The 24,018-nt window shown below is 48.2% G+C and overlaps 2 protein-coding genes across 2 annotated transcripts in view; both read left to right on the plus strand.

Annotated features, from left to right (window-relative positions):
• The window catches only part of IQSEC2 (IQ motif and Sec7 domain ArfGEF 2), an 83,721-nt gene extending 76,566 nt beyond the window's left edge, over positions 1-7,155 (plus strand). Inside the window, 8 exon segments of the mRNA XM_037512369.2 lie at positions 1,109-1,208; positions 1,745-1,906; positions 3,524-3,697; positions 4,172-4,221; positions 4,798-5,361; positions 5,363-5,540; positions 5,543-5,590; positions 5,593-7,155. Of these exon segments, the coding sequence (XP_037368266.1) occupies positions 1,109-1,208; positions 1,745-1,906; positions 3,524-3,697; positions 4,172-4,221; positions 4,798-5,361; positions 5,363-5,540; positions 5,543-5,590; positions 5,593-5,762 (1,446 nt within the window). The 3' untranslated portion in view covers positions 5,763-7,155.
• An 8,398-nt stretch (positions 7,156-15,553) lies between these two features.
• Positions 15,554-24,018, plus strand: part of KDM5C (lysine demethylase 5C) — a 28,319-nt gene continuing 19,854 nt past the window's right edge. The window contains 5 exon segments of the mRNA XM_037512370.2: positions 15,554-16,263; positions 20,123-20,200; positions 22,319-22,441; positions 22,751-22,921; positions 23,417-23,551. Of these exon segments, the coding sequence (XP_037368267.1) occupies positions 16,114-16,263; positions 20,123-20,200; positions 22,319-22,441; positions 22,751-22,921; positions 23,417-23,551 (657 nt within the window). The 5' untranslated portion in view covers positions 15,554-16,113.

Here is a 24,018-nt window from a genome sequence, read left to right on the forward strand (position 1 = left end):
CCCTCTGCCTTAGCTCTGTTAACATTTGGGGTGGAATACTTCTTTGTTGTGGGCGCTGTCCTATGCATTGTAAGATGTTTAATAGCACCCTGGTCTTCACCTTCTAGATGCCATAGCACTCCTTCAACCAAAAATATCTCCAGACATTGCTAAATGTCCCGGGTGGGGAGGGGAGTAGGCAAAGTCACCACCAGTGGAGAATCACTGCTTTAGATGTACCCCCTCTCGTGTCCTCTCTGAACCTTAATATCCTCCTCTGTGAAGTGAAGCTAACTCCTATGACAGCGATGAAACAGAAGGTCAGATGTGAAACAGCCTAACCCAGAGCAATGCAGGGCCCACACAGGGTATCCCTCATGCCCTGACAACCATGTGTGTAGCCCTACGCTAGGCAGTGGGCTCATGGAGGTCAGTGAGACTCTGTCCTGTTCTCAGGGAGCTCACGTGTGAAGGACTAAAAAAATGTTTTGCTAACTGCACACTATAACCATCCTGATATCAAATAATTCCACTTTAAACTCTACTTGCAGACTGTCTGAGGCATTCTCAACCAATATAAGCCAATACCAGGATGCCCAAGTCCTTGATAAAGATGTGGGTTTGTTGAAAGGAAGACTTGTTCTCCCTCTGCATTTTATTCAGCCAAGACTGCCTTTGTGTGCTGGGTTCCATGGGAGTGGGCCAGCTACACGGAAGCCAGGGTCCTGCCTCTTGGTGCCCTAGGTGCAGCAGGGGGCCATGGTTTGCTTGGAGCCCTTCCTCAAGCCTCAGGGTGCAAGATGTGGCACCAGCACTTAGAAATCAGAAAAGGAGGGAAAATGTGCGTGTGATACTGGGGCAGGCTTCCTGGAAGGAACAGCAGTTGCTGCCTATAAAAGTTGTAAATGCCTGTTGCACATCATCATTACATAAGGAACTTGTATTTTCTCCCATCTTTCCCGTTTCCTGTTCCTTGGGCTTCAGTTCTCCCCAATTGTGGGTATGTGTGTTTGTGGGTAAATGTCTGTTAGTGGCGGTGGGAGGGGAGGGCAACCACTAGAATTAGATACCAAGTGGAAATTCCCCACCCCAAACCCTGCCTCTTGTCTTTTTCCCACCCCTGCCAAAGGTCACCAAAATTTTCCAGAAGAAGAAGATCTTGGTGACATACAGCTTCCGTCAGTCCTTTCCCCTCGTGGAAATGCACATGCAGCTCTTCCAGAATTCATGTGAGTCCCAGCATTCCAAGAGTCTATACCATGGCCCCCTGTGCTCACCCTTCATCCACACCCAAATTCCAGTTTTTGGAATCCATTACAACTGGGCTGAGGTCTCCAAAGCATCAACTTGGTCCCCAGATACAGAGCAGTCCAGGGTGGAATATGACTTGTGTCTGTCCAGGGAATCCTGATCTGGCAGAGAATTACAGTTTATATGTTTTCTGGTGGGCCAAAGAGATGAAGATCTAGCTTCACTTTGAAGTCCTAAGCCAGCGGAACTTTGTCCAGTGACCTGTGGGGCAGCAGAGGCATGAAGGAAAGAGTCCCAGAGAACAGCCAGAGTTCAGTTTGCATTTACATCCAGAAGTACGGGGAGTAACAGGGCCATGACTACCAAGAATTTGGAGACTGTGGGGGCCAAAGGGAGCTGCTGAAGTTGCTTTAGCAGCGAGGAGGCTGGCTCAGAGTTTGGTGTTAAAAAAAAAATTTCTTGTATAAGCCACCTTGCTTACATCCAGATGTGCCGACCTGCCCTTTCCCCACAGATTACCAGTTTGGGATCAAGTTGCTGTCGGCAGTACCAGGTGGGGAGCGAAAAGTCCTCATCATCTTCAATGCCCCCAGCCTCCAGGACCGGCTGCGTTTCACATCTGACCTGCGTGAATCCATCGCCGAGGTGCAGGAGATGGAGAAATACCGCGTGGAGTGTGAGTAGCCCCGCCACATCTCCTTCCCCCTCTCCTAATTGGTGCCCAGCAGACACCAAGAATCCCATCCTCTGAGAATCTGAGTTGAGGGTTAGCTCATCCAACCTTCCTACCCTCATCCCTTGACCCCCTTCAGCCTTTGCTTGAATACCTTCATTGACAAGGGATTCATTACCTCTCAATCTCGGGTTGCTATTCCAATTCCTAATTATCAGCTAACTCTTCCTTCTATTGAAAGGCAGCAGGGAGAAGAATCGGGGTGTTGGAGGTAGGACTCTAGTTTCAGGTCCCAGGTATGCTACTTATTTTCTGGGTAAACTGGGGCAAGTTGCCTGGTTCTTTGAGCCCCAGTTTCTTCATACATAAAAATTGGGGTAATAAAATCTCCTCTAGAGTGTTGTGGCGATTTAATGCATTAAGGTAGATGGAGCATCTTCCATGTTAGTAGCACAGTGGTGTTGAATATCCTCGGTGTCCAACAAGTGGTATTCCCCTTCCCAGCCTCTTCCTAGTTCCTGAGCTGAGTACTGGTATTCCATCCTCCTGACCCACAGGGGCTACACCAAGTCATTTTGATAATAGAAAATATATAAATTTCATTCTTCCCAATGCCCTCCAAGTTTTCTCATCTCCAGGCTAAGCAGTCACAGTTAAGTGTTAAAGAAAAAGAGAGAGGGAGGGAGGGAGGAAGAGAGGGAGGGGAGGGGAGGGGAGGGAGGGGAGACACACACACACACACACACACACACACATACACAAACATTAGGCAGCACACAGCTCCTTGGTGAAACCTGCACTGCCCCTCAGCAAGGAAGGGTCACACATTGCAATTCACTAGATCCTGAAGAACCTGGGGAAGATTCAGAAAGAAATGAGAGGAGGGAAATAGACAAATGTCTCCTCAGGGAGCTAGGAAGTTATAAGGAGACTGGGTGAACATGGGCTCTAGCCCCAGGTAGACTTGCTTCCAGAGTATGGCCTCCACTATTCCCAGCTGTATAAGCCTGCACAAGCTTCTAGGACTTCTCAGAATCTCAGTTTTTTCTTTTGAAAAAATGTGGACAATGATATTTAACCTGGGAACTACTGTGAGGATTGAGTGAGGTCAAGTATGGCATACTGATGGCTCATAATACAGCTGTTGATTCCTGTTGATTTCCTGCTCCTGTCCTTCCAGGAGCCCTGTGCTCTGGATCAAGGTATCTGAGAACTGAGAAGACTCTAGAAAGATTGCCTTTTGGCATGTGCTAGAAGGGCCATCCGTCCTTGCCAGAACAAGCCACTGTGAAGCTCCACTTTGAAGGCAGGGATGGTTGGGAGGCCAAACTGAGAGTGGCAAGGGAGAGTAGAAGTAAGAAGGGTGAAAGGAAGGGGAGAAGGGCAGGAGGAGCAGGACCTAAGAAGGACAAAAAGAAGACTGAGCCAGAGGAGATGTTGTGAGAAAAGGTGAGGTGCTGCTGGGACTTAGGAGATGTAGCTAAGGCTATCCAGGGGGGACAGACCTGGGGACAGAACAGGTGAGGAGGAGGGGAAGGCCCATAGAGGACTAGGGGCAGTCAGGTGGTTTCTCACTCCTGTTCCTGACTTTTGCTCCCCATCTCCCCCACTGCCACTCAGCGGAGCTGGAGAAGCAGAAAGGTTTGATGCGGCCTAATGCCTCACAGCCCGGTGGGGCTAAGGACTCAATGAATGGCACACTGGCCCGCAGCAGCCTGGAGGACACATATGGGGCAGGCGATGGGCTCAAAAGGGGAGCACTCAGCAGTTCCCTTCGAGATCTTTCTGACGCAGGCAAGTCTCCCGGGCCCCTGCCCTGGCTGGGGAGACCGGGACTGGGGGTCCTCCTCTTTACCTCCTATCACTACCGCCAGCCTTCCCTCTACCTGCTACACCTGCACGTACCCTGCCTTCATCCAGAATCCTGGGCATTGTGCTGCAGGGGGCCTGGTAGCCCGGTCAGAACAGGTGAAGCCCAGGGGTTGGGCCAGGGAGTGTGAAGTGGGGCCACAGTTTTAGCCCCTCTCTCTTGCTGCTCCCCTTCTCCTCTCTTTCCTCTTCTATCTCTCCAGTACCACCTCTCCTCCTCCACCATCTTGTCCTCCTCTTGATCCTCCTTCTCCACTCTCCTCCTTCCCACCTCCTCCCCCTCTTCAACGGGGGCAAGGGAATAAGGGTGTCTTTCCCGGAGGGGCCCAGGCCAGGTGCCCAGCAGGGTGGGGAGGGGGGTTGCTGCTCTGACGCTGGGCTCCTTGCTTGTGGGTGCAGGGAAGCGGGGGCGGCGTAACAGCGTGGGATCGCTGGACAGCACCATCGAAGTAAGTGTCAGCTACTGCCCCACTTATCCTCTGCATGAGCCCTGACCCGCTGTGGAGTTCCAGAGGAGGAGGGGACCTGTTGCTTCCCCCTCTTCCCTGCTGGGAGCCGTGGGCTGCCTCTCCCAGCCAACTACTCTCTCCATCTGTCCTCAACTCTGTCTGTCCTCACTCTCCCTGTCTCTCAGTCTGTCTTCCACTCTCCAGAACCCCCTCTCTACCCCAGGGCTGACTCTGACCTCAAGTAGTGATGCCCTGGGGGTTGGATCATGAGAAGCTCTTACCTCCAAGTCCTGCTCTTTGAGCCTGAGCAAGTCACTGTCTCACATTTTCCTTGCCTGCAAAATGGGGATGAGGAGGAGGCACTACTGACTCTTCCTCTCCCAGCTGAGGCTCAGAGGATATAGTGGAGCAGAGCTCTAAAAGATGGGGAGCTCCACGCCCAAGTACAGGACTGTCGCTTGGTCTTCATGATGCCCTGGCGGTTCCTAGCTCCAGCCCTCAGGGACGGGGTGGAGTTAAGGGTTGGGGGTTTAGGACTTCTAGACTGGCCTGACTCCCCCCCCTCCCCCCTTCCAGGGGTCTGTTATTAGCAGTCCACGCCCTCACCAGAGGATGCCACCTCCGCCCCCACCCCCGCCGCCAGAGGAGTACAAGAGCCAGAGGCCCGTCTCCAACTCCTCATCCTTCCTGGGCTCCCTATTTGGAAGCAAGCGGGGCAAGGGGCCCCTCCAGATGCCACCACCGCCAACTGGCCAGGCCTCTGCCTCCTCTTCATCTGCTTCTTCCACCCACCACCACCACCACCACCACCACCATGGTCACAGCCATGGTGGCCTGGGGGTGCTGCCTGATGGGCAGTCCAAGCTCCAGGCCCTGCATGCCCAGTATTGCCAAGGACCAGGCCCTGCCCCACCGCCCTACCTCCCACCCCAGCAACCTCCTCTCCCCCCACCTCCTCAGCAGCCCCCACCCCTGCCCCAGTTGGGTTCCATTCCACCACCTCCCGCCTCAGCCCCACCTGTGGGGCCACATCGCCACTTCCATGCCCATGGCCCAGTCCCAGGTCCGCAGCACTATACCTTGGGCCGGCCAGGCAGGGCTCCCAGAAGGGGAGCCGGTGGACACCCTCAATTTGCTCCACCATGGCCGCCACCCCCTGCACCAGCCCACTTCCCCATTGCCCCTGTACAGTCCTGCCCCCCAGCACCCTCCAGCCCACAAACAGGGCCCTAAGCACTTCATCTTCAGCCACCACCCACAGATGATGCCAGCAACAGGGGCCACTGGGGGCCCTGGGTCCCGGCCACCAGGGGGCTCCTATTCCATCCCCACCACCCACAGTCGCCATTGTCACCACACTCACCCATCCCACCCACCCCTCCTACCCACCCCTACCTCCACCCTCACCCCATACCCCGCACTCACCACTGCCTCCCACCTCCCCCCACGGCCCACTGCACGCCTCTGGTCCCCCTGGCACGGCCAATCCACCCTCTGCAAACCCCAAGTCCAAGCCAAGCCGGATCAGCACCGTGGTCTGATGAATGGAGAGAGTGAGCTGGGGGGCCCAGGGAGGTCTGGGGACTCTATAAGAGAAGGACCTTGCACCTTCTCTGCTTCCTCAGTTTTTCCAAAATATATACACACATGGAAATGTTCTTTTCCCCACTTCCTCCCTGCCTCGGACCTCTCCTCTAACCCCTGACAGTTGCCACAGGGTTTCCTTCCAGATTTGAGGATCCTTGCCACTTGAAGCCTGGATGCTAGGCTCTCTAGCTCTGGGGAGTGGTGAGGACCTTTCAGAGATCCTCATCCTCTTCTTCCTCTCTTCATCCTTCTCCCCACCCCCCAGGTCTAGCTGGGTGGCCTCAGACCTCTGGGCCAATGTCAGCTCCCTATCAGCTCTGACTGGTAGGGAAGGGCAGGGTCAGGAGCGGTGAAGGTGAAGGCTTCCCCGGGATTCCTCTAGCTGCACAGGGCTAGGAGGCAGCTCTGTAGAGTTGTGGTCAAACCTCAGCTGGCTTGGCCCACACTCTGACTTCAGAGCCAGGCAACACACCTCCATGTGTCTCTAGGAGTTCATGGACTGTCAGTGTACTCACTGGGTATGGCCCCACTTCTGTAGGCCCCCAGATGGGGCAGTGCTTCCTCTCCAGGGCCAGTCTATGCCCTTTCTCCACTGGGTTCCAACCCAGGCCTCTTCAGCTCCAGGACCTTGCCTCTCCTTGCAACATTCTTACCCTGATCAAAATCTAGACAGGTTTTTTTTCTTGGCGGGGGGGGGCTCAGGTCTGGGATGAGAAGGGCACCGCCCTCCCTCACCCATAGTGCATGCCCCCCCCATTCCCTATACCTCCCCCACCTACAACTGAAGACAATGCACTTTATAGATATTGCCCACACACAAACCTCGCTGGGGCAGGGTACCCAGCACCAGCCCTGGGGAGAGAGGCTCCCAGAGGGCCATCATGAGCCCAAGATGTGCTTCCGGAGGCAGAGATTGAAGCCATCAGAGCGGGGCCTGGGAGCCAGGATGCCTGAGTCCTGTACGTCAAAATCTCTGCTGCCTCTCTAGTCCCTTTCCAGCCCTGTTTATTTATTATAAATATGTTTTTTTACATGCCCCAGCTCCTCTTCTTGCCCTACACATCCAACTCCTTTCTCAGCTCCTGCCTCCCTCTCCCCTTTCCATCAATGGCTGCAGTAAAAACAGACAGACCCTGGCTGTACTAAGGGACCCCAGGGCTTGGGGGTGGGGACGGGCAGCAGTGGGAGGGCTGTTTGGAGAGGAGATGGGGTTCAGGCATTGTCTTTTTTTCCTCCTTGTATATAAGAATGTATATTTGATGCCGCATAAAAGACCTTGTGCTCACCTCCCGCCTCTGCCTCCTACTTATGCCCCCTCCCCCGTGGCAGAGCCCAGGGAGAGAGAGGCCTTAGCCCAGGGAGGTGAGGTGGTAATGTTAGAAGCTCAGGCAACTGGGTGGGCAAGATGCTTTGGGTGGGTGGGAGGAGGAGATGAGGGAGGTCTTTCTATCCCTTTTCATTCACAGTTTGCATGACAGAAAGGCAAGAGTATGGGCTTTGCAGTTGGCCCAATTGAAATCCTGGGGTTTTCCTTTGCTAGCCATGTGCACTTGGGAGAGGTACCCTCTCTGAGCCTCGGTTTCCTCAGTTTGGAACTTGGTGATAAGTCATTTCCTCATGGAGTTGTGATGATTACATGATTATGTGAAGCAGTCAGCTTAGAGTGCTCAGCAAGTTAGTTCCCTTCTCGTCCTTCCATGGGTCAGATACTTCCTTCTACTCTTGTGGCATCTATTCTCACCCTTCCTGTGGCTGATCTGGCTTTGCCCTGGAGCCCTTCCCTCCATTCTCCCCTCCCTGCTGCTAGCCACATTCCTGTTCTTGAGAATGGGGGTGGGCGGTGACCTGTCCAGGAAGCCAAGGGCTGGACACAATATAAGAGTGCTGTAGGATGTTAGATAACAGATCATTGGGCTTTCTTTAGTTTACAAAGGAGGACAGGCCAGAGATGGGCAGGGTCTTTCCCAAGGCCACACATCAAGACAGGATGGGGGTTTCTGACATCTAGGCCAGACCCCTTACCAGCAGCCCCCCAAACTGCCTCCCTATGAAATGAACATATTTCCAGCACCACTGATGGGGCAGAGTGATGGCTCTTGGTTAGGATCAGCAGGATCTCCAGGAGCAGCAGTAAGTACATACCTTTGGTACCTTCTTATAATCTGGAATGACCTCTAACAAGGAATGGTTTAATGGCACTACTCTTTAGCAGCTTGAGCCAGTCTTTCTTTTCTTCCCCGAATGCTTGTTTAAGCAAAGGCAACATCTGGGCCATCTAAGCATTTGAGGCCCCTGTAAGGACCAGACCTGAGTGTTTAAAGAACTTAGACACAGAGGGTCCAGAATCAAGTCCAATTAGCATCTTTTTGGTTCCTTCCTTGGTGAACCAAACTGGACTGCCATTTGGTTGTTCTCCCTTCTCCCACTTTCTATTCAATGCTGGTTTTGTCTTCCCAGAGCTCAGCTTTTAGTACTCAAATCCCAGCTCTGTCACAGATTTGACTGTGTTGCCTTTGGCAAATTATATAGCCCATCTTTCACCTACAAATGAGGAGCCTGATCTTGCAGGGAAATTATTAATAGATACTTATGAAATACCTACCTCCTGCTAGACACACAGTGAACTGTTCCTGGCCACCTACAGAATCAAGTGCAAACTCCTTGTCTTGACACTGGAGATGCTCCAATATGTGATCTCAGCCAATCTCTGTAGTTCTAACTTTCATTCCTCACCCACACTTGGACCATCCACTCACTATTCCCTGAAAAGGCCTCTGTGTAAATTTCTAACCTCAGCATTTTATCTGCACCTCCCCACCCCTGCCCACAGGTGCCCCCCCCCCCAACATCCCTGATGCTGATGGACTTAGAGGACTCATCTGTCAAAAATGTGCCCTCATCACATTCTCTGAGGTCTTTCATGCCATAATCTATCTTCCCCACCAGACCATAAGTGGCTTGCTGGTGACACTGGTCTGAATCATCTCTGTTCAGAACATTGCCCAGCATAATACTTGACACAGCACTGATGATGCTAAAATTTTGTTGATTTCAATGAATGAATGGTTGATCAGTTCTTTCTAAGCTAAATCTTAGAGTAAGGTATCTTTTCATTGGTTGATTTATTAGTTGATATAACCTGTGTACTCTCTGAGACCTCCTCATGCTTCCAGCTCCATCTCTTTCCTAAGCTCTCCTCTTCATTGCAGGCCCAGCACTGGGCTATCTCTGCCCCAACCTCCCCTCTTCCAGGAAGTTCACCTTCCAGACTGGGGAGGGATAGTGCAACTCCTCACCTCCTCATTTCTTTGAGGAACCTGAAGACAAGAAGCCTGTTGACTGACATCATTTCAAAGGTTATATAACCAGTCTTTTGGGGGATATGGCTGGGAGGGACAACACATAACAAAGGCCAAAGTTCCTAGAAACTCATAGAGTTCTTATCTTTGACCTCGACTAGTATGATCCTATAGGTCTTTCTGTGATGATAGAAACGTTCTATATCTGTGTCATCTACTATAGTAACCCTCTAGCCACATTGCATTGGTTGACTTATTTAATTGGCTACTGAGTACTTGAAATGTGGCTAGTGCAACTGGGGGCCTACATTTTTTTAATTTAAATAGCCACATGGCGCAGCGGTAGAGCGCTGGGTTGCGAAGCTGCCCGCAGCCTCTGCGGCGCCGGTTCGATTCCCGGCTGCTCCCGGCCACCGGAGGAGGTCCCACATGGTGCGCAGACCTCTCCTGCCACCCGCTGCTCCCTCAGCAGTGTACTTCGGTCCTTCTGCCTGTTCTGCTCCCCGCTCTGGCTCTGGTGAATTCTCTCACCCTCCCGCGCTTCTGACTGTACCCAGTGCATGTATAAACAAAACAAATGAACAAACAAATAATAAATAAATAAAACATGCCTCTATAAAAAAAAAAAAATAAAATAAAATATTTAAATAGCCACATGGTCACCACAGTGGACAGGGCAGCACAAGACCTTCAGGAGTGGACAGCCTAGCAGGGATAATGTCAATACTATATATTAAAAGTGCAGGCCTAGAAGGAAGCACAACATTTGGGGGGCGGTAAAGAAGGGAAAAACTCAACTTGGGGATTTTAGCTGAGTCTTGAAGGGGGAGCAGGAATGAGCCTGGTAAAGAAGGGCATTTGTCAGAGGGAGCAGTATTTGCAACAGCCTGCAGGTGTGCAATTCTGTGATGCTAGTGGAATAGTGAGAAAGGAGTGGGAGACAGCGGCCCCGGCATCGGCCACCACATAGCCCAGAGCATCGATAAGGACAGTGCACATATCCTCATTCCTCTTGCTCACAGGCTGTCTCACCCCCACCTCAGGGGGACCTAAAATAAAACCAGGGGTCACACTGGGATACACAGTGCCTCCATTGTAAGATTACTGTTTTTCCTTTTGTCGTTTGGGAGTACATTGTGGAGTGACGCATTGAAATTATGCACAGTAGTCCCCCCTTATCTGTAGTTTCAGTTACCACTGTCAACCACAGCCCAAAAATACTACTTAGAAGAAGTTATTTTGAGGGAAAGGGCCACATCCACATGATGTTTATTACAGTATGTATTGTTACAGTTATTCTGTGTTATTATTAGTGTTGTTGATCTCTTACCGTGCCTAATTTATAAGTTCAACTTTATCATAGGTAGGTATGTATTATAGATAGGTATTGTAGGTAGGTATGAAGAAAACCACAGTATATAGAAAGTAAAGTACTATTTGCAGTTTTAGGAATCCACTGGGGGTCTTCAAACATATCCCTCATGGATAAGAAGGGACTGCTGTAAACGTCCTGTAACTCCTCACACCAGTTTTAGCACTCACAGATGATTCTCCAGGTTTCCAAATGGTGATTTCTAAATGGCATCATTCTTTTGACACATATTAGGTGGCTTTCCACTATAAGGGAGAACTTTCCCTTCACTTACATTTATTTATGTTTAGCCTCATGAACTCATGGTTGTCTATTTTATCCGGTGAGTTCTATATAACCCATTAATATCTTTATTTTGATGTTCCGTGTGTCCGGGTTTGACCAGCAGAAACCTCTGAGGTGGCTGCTGTGTCCTTTGGGTGGAGCTCCATAGTTCTTTGAGCACTGCTTTGTTTTCTGGCCCTACCAGATGCTCCAGACCCATCTTGTACTTTTGCTGCCCTAGCTTTGGAGTCAGCATTTTCTAAGGCATTTTAGTTTTTATTTAATGGAAATTGGGATTTAGGAACCAAGAATTTGGTACTAAATGTTATACCTATATTTTAAGAGTTTGCTCTTTTCATTTAGGGAAAGGTTAAACTTTTATTGATGATTTTCTAACTTCATCATTCTTGTAAGAGAGGACTTTCCCTTTTCCCTTATTTATTTATATCAGTGTGAAGTTGGAGATTTTTGTTTTGCTCAATGAGTTATAATCTACCACCATCATCATTTATTTGGGATTATTTTGAATATATCATTGTTATTATTAAGCACATAATATCCATCTATTTCTCTCTATATACATATGTATTATGTATACCTATAACCATGAGTTCATGGAGATACCTTGAGGATGCTTTTTATTTTTTTAATATATTTTATTATCATATATTTTACATCATTGTTCATTTTTGTACAATGTTTGCTTTCTCCTCTCAGGTGTAGTCCCCATAGAATTCCCACCATCAATTCATCTGTGCACCATCACCATAGTCCCCCAATTGCTGATTTTTTTTGTTATTATTTTTCCCCCAATCCCTTGTTTGGTTCCCCTATAGTCCTCCTATAAGTGAAACCATCCAATATTTTTCTTTTTCCTAATGACTTATTTTACTGAGCATGATCCCTTCTAGCTCCATCCATGTTGCTGTGAATGGCATGAGTTTATAATTTTTGATTGATGAGTAATATTCCACTGTGTATATATACCGGTCATCTATTGATCCAGTCATCTATTCTTGGGCATTTGGGTTGTTTCCATATCTTACCTATTATAAATAGTGCTGCAATAAACATAGGGGTGGGCCTCTCCTGGTGGTGCAGCGGTTGAGCACTGGGCTGCAAGGCTGCCTGCAGCCTCTGCAGCGCCGGTTCGTTCCCCGGCCGCCGGCAAGGGTCCCACACAAAAAAATAAAATAAAATAAACATAGGGGTGCAGGTATCCTTTTGAATGAATGTTTTTTGTGTCCTTTGGGTAGATTCCTAGGAATGGAATTGCTGGATGATATGGTAGCTCCATTTGTAGTAGTTTGAGGAACCTCCACACAGCTTTCCCTAGTGGTTGGATCAGTTTGCACTCCCACCAGCAATGTAGGAGAGTTCCTTTTTCTCCACATCTCTTGAGGATGCTTTTTAAACCCAGGCTAGAGTTAGTAACTGGCTCTTGCAGGGAATAGATTAGAAAATGGCATGGGGGAGAAAGGGATAGATTCCAGAACAATTTAGAAGTTAGAACGCACAGCTTATACCTATTTTAGAACTGGAAGAGACCCTATTTTACAAATTGAACAAGTGAGATATAAAGTTACTCTCATCCAGTTCTTCCAGAAAACATGGATGGGGTGAGTGTGGTCAGGAGCCCAGCCAACTCTTCCAGTCATGGCTTGGCATCAGCTTCATGCCAGACTCTCTTCTCAGCTTGGGTGGGTAAGCCAAGCCAGTCTTTCCTCCAGGGTGAACTTCCTGGTGCTTCCCATTTTTTAACTCTTCAGTGTCCAGAATTAGGTTGGTCCCTAGCAAAACCCAAGGAAATCTGTTTCCTGAATACTTTACTCAGGATAGTGGTGGGCAGGGCACCGTCTAAGACTATTACAGGCACTCAGACCTAAGTTTGAATTCTGGCTCTGCCTCTTATTAACCATGTGACTTGGGTAAGTTTATACTTCTCTGAGCTTCAGTCTCCTCATCTGTTAAAAAGGGGTAATAAGATTTAATTCATAGCACTTGGCCCTTGGTGCATGGCAGTCATCCTTATCTCTACATAACAACCCTGTGTGGAAGGGATTATTTAACCTCATTGGATAAATAAAAAGAAAAATCAAGGCTTAGGAAGATTGAGATACTTGGCAGACATCGGTGGGTGAATGTCAGCATTAGGAAAGCAGGGACCATGTCTGTCTTGGTCATCATATATTCCCAGTGCGCAGAACAGTGCCCGGTGCATAGTAGGAATTTAATAAATATCTGTGAATGCATTGGTTCTGACTGACTTCAAAGACTGTATGCAATTTCCAATTCCCCTTCCATTTGTTCTCAGGTGTCTGAGCTAAGGAACTCAGAGAAGGCTATGGGGAGTCTTGGCTGAGCTGAGTTCCCAAACTGGTCTCCTGTTTTTTTTTTTTTTTTCCAAAGATTTATTTATTTTTGCATACAAGAACTGGGGTATAGGGCAGAGGTATGGGAGGGTGTGAGAGGATTCACCAGAGACAGAGTGGGGAACAGAACAGGCAGATCTACTGAAACACACTGCTGAGGGGAGCAGTGGGCAAGTCAGGAGAGGTCTGCTGTGGGTTGCTCCCTGGCCGGGGATCAAACTTGTGCTGCAGCAGCTGCGGATAGTGTCATGGGTTGCATCTTAACCCCTTGCGCCACCAGGGAGGCCCTCTCCTGACTCTTGATTCATGCTCTTTGCTTTTTGCTGAGCTGCCTCCAGATGGAAATACCAAATTTTCTTCAGCCTAGGCATATTCTCCCACCTTCTTCATTCTCCTCACCCCTTTTTCTCCCAGTTTCATTCCTGGTGAGGGCAAATTACAGAAAGAACATTTGACCAGGAGTCAACAACTTCCAGTGTAACAGCTGTACAAATTACTCTTTCTGGAAATTGGTTTCTCATCTACACAATGGGAAAATCAACCTACATCTTTCCCATGACTGGTACAAAGATTAAAGGAAATAATTGATATGAAAGAGCTGTGTGGGCTGTCAGATGCTTACACATGGGAGATGCTAGTGATTTTACTGTTGTTAATATCACCTTGCCTAGCTTTGTTTCCTATCCAGAGAGTTGTTCAGTTGGTTCATTCACCTGTGTTTCTAGGGGAAAGGGATGAAAACTTCCTCTGATACCTAGAAACCTAGAAAGATGTCACTATTTCCAATTCTTGGGACAAATTTCCTCACAAGCCAAATGGGAATAAAGATACCAAACATTAAAGGTAATATAAGGATTGAAATGATTAAAAAATGTGAAATCACTGGCACAATGCCTGGCACAAAAGAAATTCTTAATGAGTTTTGACATATTGGTTGCCAACACCTAGAAAAATAAGTTAACAGATGTTGAGGGGCGGCTATGTGCCAGATACTGGACAACAATCCTGCAAGGTAGGTATTACCATCCTCATTTCAGTTTCAGAAGTTTGCCCAAGTTCTCATAACTAGAAAATGACAGAGCTGGTAGTACTAGAAGTCAGACTTCTCTGCAACACACACTCCCCCTCCCCCGCCCGTGAGTTCCTACCAATATGTGCTCCATTCCCTCAGAAAGGATGTCCTTAGCTCAGTCCTAAAGTAGGCAGAATGATGTACCTGACTGGGACACAGTATGTGATGAGAAACAGTTAACTGAATGAAGGAATGACACTCTCCATCCCCTTGAAATATATTCAAACTTATAACAGATGTTAAATATACACAGGAAATGTCTGCAAAGAGTATACACTATTTTCAGCCACTATACACTAAACTCCTCAAAAATACATATGTAATTTTGTTTATGCAACATTAATTTACTGCTTACCATTCTAAGTGCTATGGATGTATAAGCCACAAGGTCCCTGCCCTTGAGGAAGTTAGTCTGATGGGGGAACACAAAATAAGCACTTAAATCAGCATGTGCACAAATATTCTAATATGTGCACAGTAGGTTTCTAAACTGTATGCAGTAGGCCCACAACTGATTAATAACATAACATAAATAATCCTCAAATGCAGTAGATGCCTGATGTATGAGAAAATTACTGGCTTGAGGTTCATTCATAGGTCCAATAAATTTAGAAGCTGCACATCACAATAGCTGTATACACAATAGATACTCAAATGCATAACGGGGACTATGCACAAATAAATCCGTGTACACACGTTTGAAAAGTACACAGCAGGCTCACAAATGGGCAAACACAAGGTGTTTCATATGATAAGCACTGGAAGGGTAATAAATACGCTGCTGTTAAACATCCAATTGTATATATATTATATATATATATGTATGTGTACATACACACACAGGTTTAATTTGTAGCACTACATGCCACAAATGTGCACACGATGGAAGTGCATACAAAACATTTTGAAAGTGTTCATTAAAATGTTGATTGACAATGATTCCTTGAGAGTTAAGAATGGAAGCACCATCTGGGAGATCTCTACGCATAATCTTAGGCGAAATATTTCCATCCTCTTCTTGGGACTCAGGATTCTAAAAACCCATAATCCCAGGGGAGTAAGCACCCTCCTGCCTTCCTTCTTTCAAAGCCCCAGTCGTATCAGCGCTTAGAACGAAGAGCCCAATACGACTCCCACCACCTGAGGGCGAGCAGAAAGGGCTCCTCCCAATCAGGAACCCGAATCCATCTTCCGTGGTCCGCACCGGAAAGACCCGGGAGGAGTGGCCGTGGGGGCGGGGCTCGCGCCAGAGGTGAGGTCATCGAAGGGGTGTCAGTTTAGGCCCACCACCCAACAACGCCAGCTCCTCTTCCGGTCTCTCTCCATAACGCGCATGCGCACCACTGGCCTTTAAACGTGCACCGCCGGTCCATCCGGAAAAAGGATCCGGCATTTTAATTACAACCTTGTTCCTCCGCCGCTGAGGAGGACTATTTGCTCTCAATCTGGGAGGTACTTTTGAGTTCCCGCTTCCAAACAGGGAACCCACGCTAGCCGATTCAACTTGGTCCCCACGGAATGAGAGCTTCCTAGGCTTAGCGTCAGGCAAGGTATGCGAGGCTCAGAGAGACACCCCGCGGAGGGATCCGGTTTGTTGTGGTGAGAGGTGGAGACGCTGACAAACCAAGATGGCGGCGGCGGCGGGGAAGGCCCCGGCGTTTGGGAGGTAACTGTGGTAGTGGTGGATACTGCAGTATTTGGGAGGCAGCGGCAGAGTTTGGAAAGAACGGAGCAGGACGAAGAAGCGGTAGCAATAACGTCAGCCTGAGCCTTTCAGAGCGCGGCAGCCACACGCCCCCTGGGCCCTCGGCGGGCGGCGGCCGCTCCGCTTAGGGCCTAGTCTCCGAGCAGTGTCTCGGCTTCACACAGCGGCGGCCGCCATGAGTCCTTAAGGGCGGTCCGAGCTCTCCAGTCCTAGGGCCCACCATGGAGCCGGGCTCCGATGACTTCCTTCCGCCGCCGGAGTGCCCGGTGTTCGAGCCTAGCTGGGCCGAGTTCCGAGACCCCCTTGGCTACATCGCGAAAATCAGACCCATCGCGGAGAAGTCGGGCATTTGCAAGATCCGCCCACCTGCGGTAAGGCCTGGGGCCGGTGGTCTTCGGTGGCGAGGACGGGGGATGCAGAACTAGGGCTGGAAGGGGTGGAGAAGTCTGGGGTGGAGGGTAGCTTGAGGTGTGGGGAAATTGGGTGCCTGGGACCGTTGTGAATGCGGCGCGGGCCGTGGAAGGGGTGTTGGGGCCAAGGGTTCTCTCGTGGAGTGAGGTCCCCGTTTGACCTGGAATCTGAGATCCACCCCACTCCCACCCGCTCTTCAAAATCATTCCTGGTAAGGTTCAAGATAGGGATGCCTAGTGGATAGGGGAGAGTTACAGAGAGGCACCAGCACATCTCTTAGTTATCGCCCAGGTCAAGGTTTCACTAAAAGTCTTTCTTCCAATGTGTAAGGGAGGCAGCCCGAGGGGTTAGTGAAAAGATCACAACTCTGAAAGGAGACATACCTGAGTTCAAAACTCTATTCTGCAGCTTAGCAGCTGTGTGACCTTGGATAAGTAAGATAATCTCTTTGAGCCCATAAAATGGGTCTCATGAATGGTTCTTTCGAGAATTGGATTAAACTAGCATCTGTGTCGTAGGCATTAGATAAGTGGTAATTATTGTGACTGAAGGTTTTTTGATGTGGTCATTAGTTTGCCCCCATGTGGGTTGACTCATATTTACTCAAACCCTGCCTGGCCAATCTGTCTATGAGAATATGCTAGCTTGGAATACCTGTCAGGAAATCAGTCTTACAGAGAATGTGCTATCTGGCTGGCCTGATATCGGTTCAGGGAGTTGTTCTCTTTTCCTTGTTGAAAACAGTGTCAGGGCCTTTCTTGCACATCAACGCCCCCCACCTCCCACCCAACCCTCACCCACTTCTGAAGAGGCTTGGACAGGTCAGCTTGGGGGTGAATAGGAATCCTTTTCAGAAGATTTCTACTCTGCTATATCCCAGGATGTAGGAAATCCTAGAGGATGGGGCATTTTTGAACTCGCAGAAACAGATTGGAGCTTTGGAAGTCTGCCCCTTTTAGAACATTTGATTCCCAGAGGTCACCAACAAAAGGGCATACATATCTTTGTTCCTAGGCCTGGCTTTAGGCCAGGAGAAGTCCCCAAAGGGCTAGGCTGCCGCCTTGCTGGCATGGAAGAGAACTGATATGTGTTGTTCAGTTGACACTTTGGATTCTAAATCTGGAATTAAGTTTAGGTGGAACAGGGTGTTTTTTGAGTGCGTGTCTCCTGGTTGAAAGGGGAAGGGATATTTCACTCCCACCTGAGGAGGGCACCACAGGCCTCCTTACTCAACTTGGTGCTTTCTGATGCTCAGTCACAGATCTTAGCTGGTTTCAAATGGATCCTCCGAAGTGTTCGGTACGCTAATTTCTTCCTTGTTGGACTCTGGCCACCGATCTCTGAGGTATCCTTGTCCATAGTGAGGGAATGATAGCGAGTAGAAAGCTCAGGAAGACAAGTGGAAGGGTGAGGCCGGAGTCCTGAGCAACCTCAAGGGGGCACTCCCTGAAATGGTCTAGAAGGCCTGTGGGAAAGAGGCATATCTGACATAGGGGATAGCTAGTTGAGGCCTGAATTTCTGTTTTTCTGTCTTGCTCTTATCTGGACAGGCTGGCCTTGTACAGGTGTTGTTACCTTCTTTTGGGGGACTAAGAATGGAGAAAGTGACATGCTCCTGGGAAGGGGCTTGTGTGTGTGTCTGTGTCTGTGTGTGTGTCTTGCAGGAGCTTATCCTTTGTTATATGACTCTTTGCCAACAGTGTGCTTCCTCCAGTCCAAAAGACCTGGCTCTCTGGTTTTGTTCTGTTTTTCCTCCTGTGGAGTTGCTCCTAGGTCCCTTTAGGCAGCTGAGCCTTCTGGATGGAATTTGAAGTACTCATCCATATGGTGCTTGAACACAGGGTGGGGGTATACGTGTACGGGTGGGTGCTAGGAAATTGGTGTTTTACAGATTCTGAACTGCTAGACAGATGATTACTAATGTTGGGGAAGGTGAGTGGGAGGAGAGTGTTGGTACCCTGGAGAAGACCCAGGGAAGTTTGTAGAGCCTTGCGTTCTTATCAGGTAACCCACCTTTTTATCACCAACCTGATAATAGTGACAAAGTGAGTATTTGGCACACAGGCTTATAGGACTGAAGATGGGATGGGGAAGCTTGTAGGTCCCAGGGACAATCAGGCAGAAGGGTTTGATGGACCTTCCACAGCTATCTGTTGCATTCACAACTCCTGCGCTAGGATTCTCGCTCTACTGTTTCCTGTTAGGTTGCTTGATGTTGTACTTACTAGATAGAACTTGAATCAGCAGGAAAGATGGATGCCTGGAGTTCTGGGTTTGAGCATCATTCTGCCTGGGTTAAGTGCACTAAGAGGTGTGCTCTCCTGATGGGAGGCAAGAGGGCATGGAGATCTTGCCTGGGCTTGAATCATACCATTTTAGCCACTTTTGGGGGAGCAGGGGGAGCAGTTTCATCAAACCTCAGGTGTTTGCTATCTGCTGCTGCTGGTGTTGGGGAAAGGAGGAGTATGGAAGGGAGGAGTATGTGCCTGCGAGAGGAGTCCTCTGGCTCCTTTCCTGAAAGTGTGCGAACAGAAGAGGCCAATAGCTTTTTCTTCTCTTTTACTGTGCCCCATCCATATGTACGCATGTATGTATATGTGCATGTATGAGCACTGGTCATCTGGTATAGTGCAGAGAGCCTTGGGCTGGAGGTTAGAAGAAAGAGATTCTAGTCTTAGTTCCACCACTAACAAACCATGTAATTTAGAAAAAAAATGCATTTCTTCTCTGAGCCTCACTTTCCCCATTCATAAAGTGAGGGCATTGGTCTAGGTTACTATATGCTTTTTTTTTTTACCACCCCAGCAGGAATCTAGGCTCTGGGAAGAAGACAACTGTGTGGGAGGTTTTGGAGGAGAGGACATTGTGGAAGGGGGTCTTCACAGACACCCTTTAGTAGGACAGAACAAGTTCCAGTTTGACAGGGCAGTATCTCTTCCACTTTTATTTTTCCCCTGACTTCCTCCTCTTCCCCAAATCCTCCTATTTGCTGCCAGAGTCAAATATCCCAGCACTTACTCTCCAGACTTCATCCCGTACATCTTCCTGTACAGTTGGATGAGAGATGACCCACAGTCAAGCCGTCTAGACTGAATGAGTGCAGATTCTTGCTCCCAGCTCCTTACTCTTTCCTACAGTGTCTGTCTCAGGCCCTTTAAACTGAAGGCATTAAAGGGCCACACCTTTAAGTCCTGCCAGAATTGAAGCTCAGCTACCCTGCATGTGTATTGGGTGGTGGGTCAGCCTTAGATGTCAAATCTAAATGATGATTCCTTTAAATAACATTTTCGTTTGAAAATCACTTTAATTTTCCATATTAACCTTGTGAGAAAGCCAGGTCAAGAATTCATATTCCCACCTTACAGATGTGAAAACAGGTTCAAAAAGGTAAAATCCCAATAGCTAGTAAGTAGTGGGGCTAAATCATGAACCCAGGTCTTCTGACTCCAGATCCTATGTGCTTTCTAGTACTCCCAGACTGTGTGTCCTATAGCATATGCCTAGGGAATGAGATTTCATGTGGATTTAGAGAGTGTTTGGGGTCAGCTGTTTTGGTCCCATCTCCATTACTTGAAATCCTAGCACTGTACTATTGGAAAGATTTAATATGAGAAGTTTCCCGGGGCATATGCTTGGGTATGGACTTAAGGCACTGCCAAGGCTCTTGTGAATTCTGTGTGAGGGGGTGGTGGATTGAGTGTTTGCTAAGTTAATAGGTCTGGGAAGAAGTGAATAGGGGTACTGAGATGCTTTTGGTGCCCTCTGGTCTTGTACATGCTAGAATAACCCAGCCTTCTTTTCCCCTCTGTACCCATTCAGGACTGGCAGCCACCCTTTGCTGTAGAAGTGGACAACTTCAGGTTTACTCCCCGGATTCAGAGGCTGAATGAACTAGAGGTGAGAAGATTAGCAGCTGGTGGCGGGGTTGGGAGAATGAATACCTGAGCTCTGATCCCACTTCCCTCATACCTTCTCTTGCTAAGGTACTTTACCCTAATAGGCCTTTATTCTTTCTTCTATGAAGTTGCATAAAGTACATAGAAGAAGCTTTAGAATTTTTAATATAACCAATATCATGGGGCATTTAACAAAGGCTGAGGATGTCCCTTTCCCACAAAGGTTTACAACTGCTAAAGTTCCTGTCAAATGACCTGCCTTACCTAGATCAACAAAAGGAAAATATGGGACTTGCTAAGACCCTTTCTTGCTTGTCCAGTTGAATGTGACCTCATCTATCCAATTCATCCACTACCTGGTGCTTCCTACCTTCTTGCTATGGTGGTTGGTAAGGTGGGAGGTGGATGGGTCGGAACAACACAAGAACTCTGGTCTGTGTGTTGGATGAGTTGATTCCAAAGTTGGACAGGGGGTCAGGAAGGTAGGTTTCTCCCTGTCCCGTTTGTTCTATACAGGAAGTCCAGGCCCTTCGCATGGATAGGTGAGGTTCTCTGCCAAGGATTTAAAGCTAGATCTGGGTAAGGACCTGGAGTTGCCCATGGAAGATGCAGGTTAGAAGTATGCCACCCCCCTCTGCCTCATTATTACATATCTGCAAGCCTTACTAGATGTCCAGGGATGGGAGGAGTATTAGGCCCAACTGAACATCCCAACCTAAAAACTTGATTACCTTCTACACCACAGTTCCTCAGCCTTGGCACTTTTGATATTTTGGGTCATATAATTTTTTCTCATGCAGTACTATCCTGTGCACTGTAAAATATTTATCAGCATCCCTGACTTCTCATTAGTTGCCAGTAGTACCCTTTCCCAGTTATGGCAGCCAAAAAGGCATTGCTAAATCCACCTGGGGGCAAAATTGCCTCTCATTGAAGAACAACTGTTCTAGAGTTCATCTAGGTGTTGTTCTGGTCCAAGCAAAAATCATCTCATAGAGGTACAAGTTCCTTAAAGAAATGGATATGACCAAGTCTTTGGGAGTACATCTGGGGCAAGGTATTGCCTATCATGGATGAGGAGCAGGTTTGCTAGAGATAATCTAGAGATGGTGTTGGCTACTGAGGAGGAGCAGGGATGACTCCATCTTGGAAAGCTAGAATTGTGGAAGCAGTAAGGTTCCTGACCCCTTAAGGGTTCTCACAGCTAAGGAGCCATACGTTATTTCTTTCTACAAGTAGACCTTAATTTTCCTTGTCCATAAAATGGAAAGAACTATCCCCCCTAAAGGGATCAGAGAAAGGTAGTGAATGGTAATGAATATCTAATTCTTCAGAGAACCAGACCCTTTGACCAGGGTATGGTAGTTGTAGACTTGGGGCCTTGGTGAGCCCATCGTGGGTCACTGAGGTCACTTGAATCACTGAAGTTCCAGGGAAACATGGTATGTGCTTTGTTCCTAGGATTTTTGGCCTACATTGGCTCCTGAGTCGGCTTGGTGCCAGTGCTCTTGATATATATACCATCTCTTAGTTCTTTAGACCATTGTGTCTTTAGCATGTACACTCACACTTCAGGTATCATAGAACAAGTTTCATGTGCATATGAGATGAATGTGGTTTTTCAGAGCCTGTATTCTCTGAAACATGCCCAGAGTTCAGGTAGACCCTGGAGTTTCCAGTGGGCCTACATTGTTCTTCTCATAAATCTACCCTTCTGGGCTAAATGTACTAGGCAGTTATTTTATCCCTTTTGGGGATCAGAAAACAGGCTTCAGAGAGTAGAACTGATTTGCTCAAGCTCTACAACAAGTCAGTGGCAGAGGAAAAACTGAAACAAGTTATTTCACTTCTAGTCTCTTGCTACCTGCTCTGTGACTTTAGGAAACAGGCTCTCTGTAAAAGATGGTGATACACAGCCCTGTTGGGGAGATTGAGAGAGAGTATATGTAAAGCTTTGGTTATTGTGGGGCCCTAGGGCTTATCCTATTGACTAGAGGGTGACAGAGATGAGAGCCCCTGATAGTGGGCTGCTCCTATCCTTTCTCCTCATCTAAGATTAGGCCAGAAGACGGGTGAGGTGGAGGGGAAGGCCAGCTTCTTTGAGCCATATCTTCTCTAGGCCCAGACCAGAGTGAAACTGAACTACTTGGACCAGATTGCCAAATTCTGGGAAATCCAGGGCTCCTCCTTAAAGATTCCCAATGTAGAACGGCGGATTTTGGACCTCTACAGCCTCAGCAAAGTAAGAACAGGTTTTTCTTAAACTCCTACCCACCTCACTCCCTAATATTCCTTATATTCTGGGGGCTTCCTGGGCTTAGATATTGAACCTCTAGTCTGCAATAGAAAGGGCACAGCCTGGTAGCACACATGCTGTCTTTAGAACTTCTTGGCATCTCTTGCTGCAATTTGAGCCTGAGTGGTGGTAGTGGGAGGTGGGGGTAGCTCCCAGTGAATGTGGGACTGGCGTTGTCCTCATTGCCCTTTCTACAGGTCTACTTCCTCATGTGTATACACACAACACATCCATGTTCCTTCCCACTTCTTGCAGATCGTGGTGGAAGAAGGTGGCTATGAATCCATATGTAAGGACCGTCGGTGGGCCCGGGTAGCCCAGCGCCTCAACTACCCACCAGGCAAAAACATTGGCTCCCTGCTACGCTCCCATTATGAACGCATCGTTTATCCCTATGAGATGTACCAGTCTGGAGCTAATCTAGTGGTAAGAATGCCAGACTAGGGTTTCCCCCCAGATACTGATTTCCACACTTTCTCTTAATGGAACTGGTTCAGTGGACTGGAGACCTGGAAACCAGATTCCATCCTTTTAGTGGTGTTTATTCTTTTCCCACACTGCCCAGATGAGAGGTCCTAGAGGTACTCACAGGGCTAGCCTACTCTGTTAGGTGATGAAATTGTAACTTCTAGAGGAATTAAAAGGCAGGAGAGATCTTTTGGGCTGGAGAGGTCTGCGAAGAGATGAGGTCTGATTTAGTTGGGGAAGTTGGAAGGAGGAATGGCGTAAGCAAAGGCATAAGAAGAATTTTCAGTGTGTATGCTAGTGTTAGTGGTAAAGACTTATTGACTGGGACTTACTGGTGAGGGTCAGGGGCTTGTAACCACAGCTTTGGTTTGCCATTGAGTGAAGCTAGAGGTACATCCTTGCTGTTGGGGCTAGGACCCCCTGCCCTGACCCTTATCCTTTACTTGTCCCCAGCAATGCAATACACGTCCATTTGATAATGAAGAGAAAGACAAGGAATACAAACCACACAGCATTCCCCTTCGGCAGTCTGTGCAGCCTTCCAAGTTCAACAGCTACGGCCGGCGGGCTAAAAGACTGCAGCCTGATGTGAGTACTTCTCTTCTAAATTAGAGCTTTAGGGGTAGAGAGAATCTTCACCCTCCCTCTGGCCAAGGCTCTCTGTTCTGCATTCTACTCTCCTTTCCCTCAGTTCTCTTAAGCAGTAGTGTGCCTCTCTCTGGCCTTACTTTTGTTGTTTACTCTCAGCTGAACTTAGAAGCTGGTTCTTGATCTGTTCATGCAATAGCTTTTCTTGCCTACCTTGTTCCTGACTCACTCTGCTCAAAGGGTAGAACTCTTCTTCCTCCTTATATCTATCTCCCAGTTAAGCACTGGAGATATAACAGAAGGAGACAGGCACTGTTTCTGGGCTCACTGAAGCATAAATTTAGCAGATTGTATTAGTCATTGCCATTTATTGGTAGTGCCAAACACTGTTAGATTTCTTCATACATATTAATCCTCAAATCCCCATGTAACTGTAAGGTAGGAGTTAATACTCTCATTTTACAATT

This window comes from Talpa occidentalis, unplaced genomic scaffold (genome assembly GCF_014898055.3).
Source record: "Talpa occidentalis isolate TD23 unplaced genomic scaffold, MPIMG_talOcc4v2.1 talOcc4.15, whole genome shotgun sequence".
Lineage (NCBI taxonomy): Eukaryota > Metazoa > Chordata > Mammalia > Eulipotyphla > Talpidae > Talpa > Talpa occidentalis.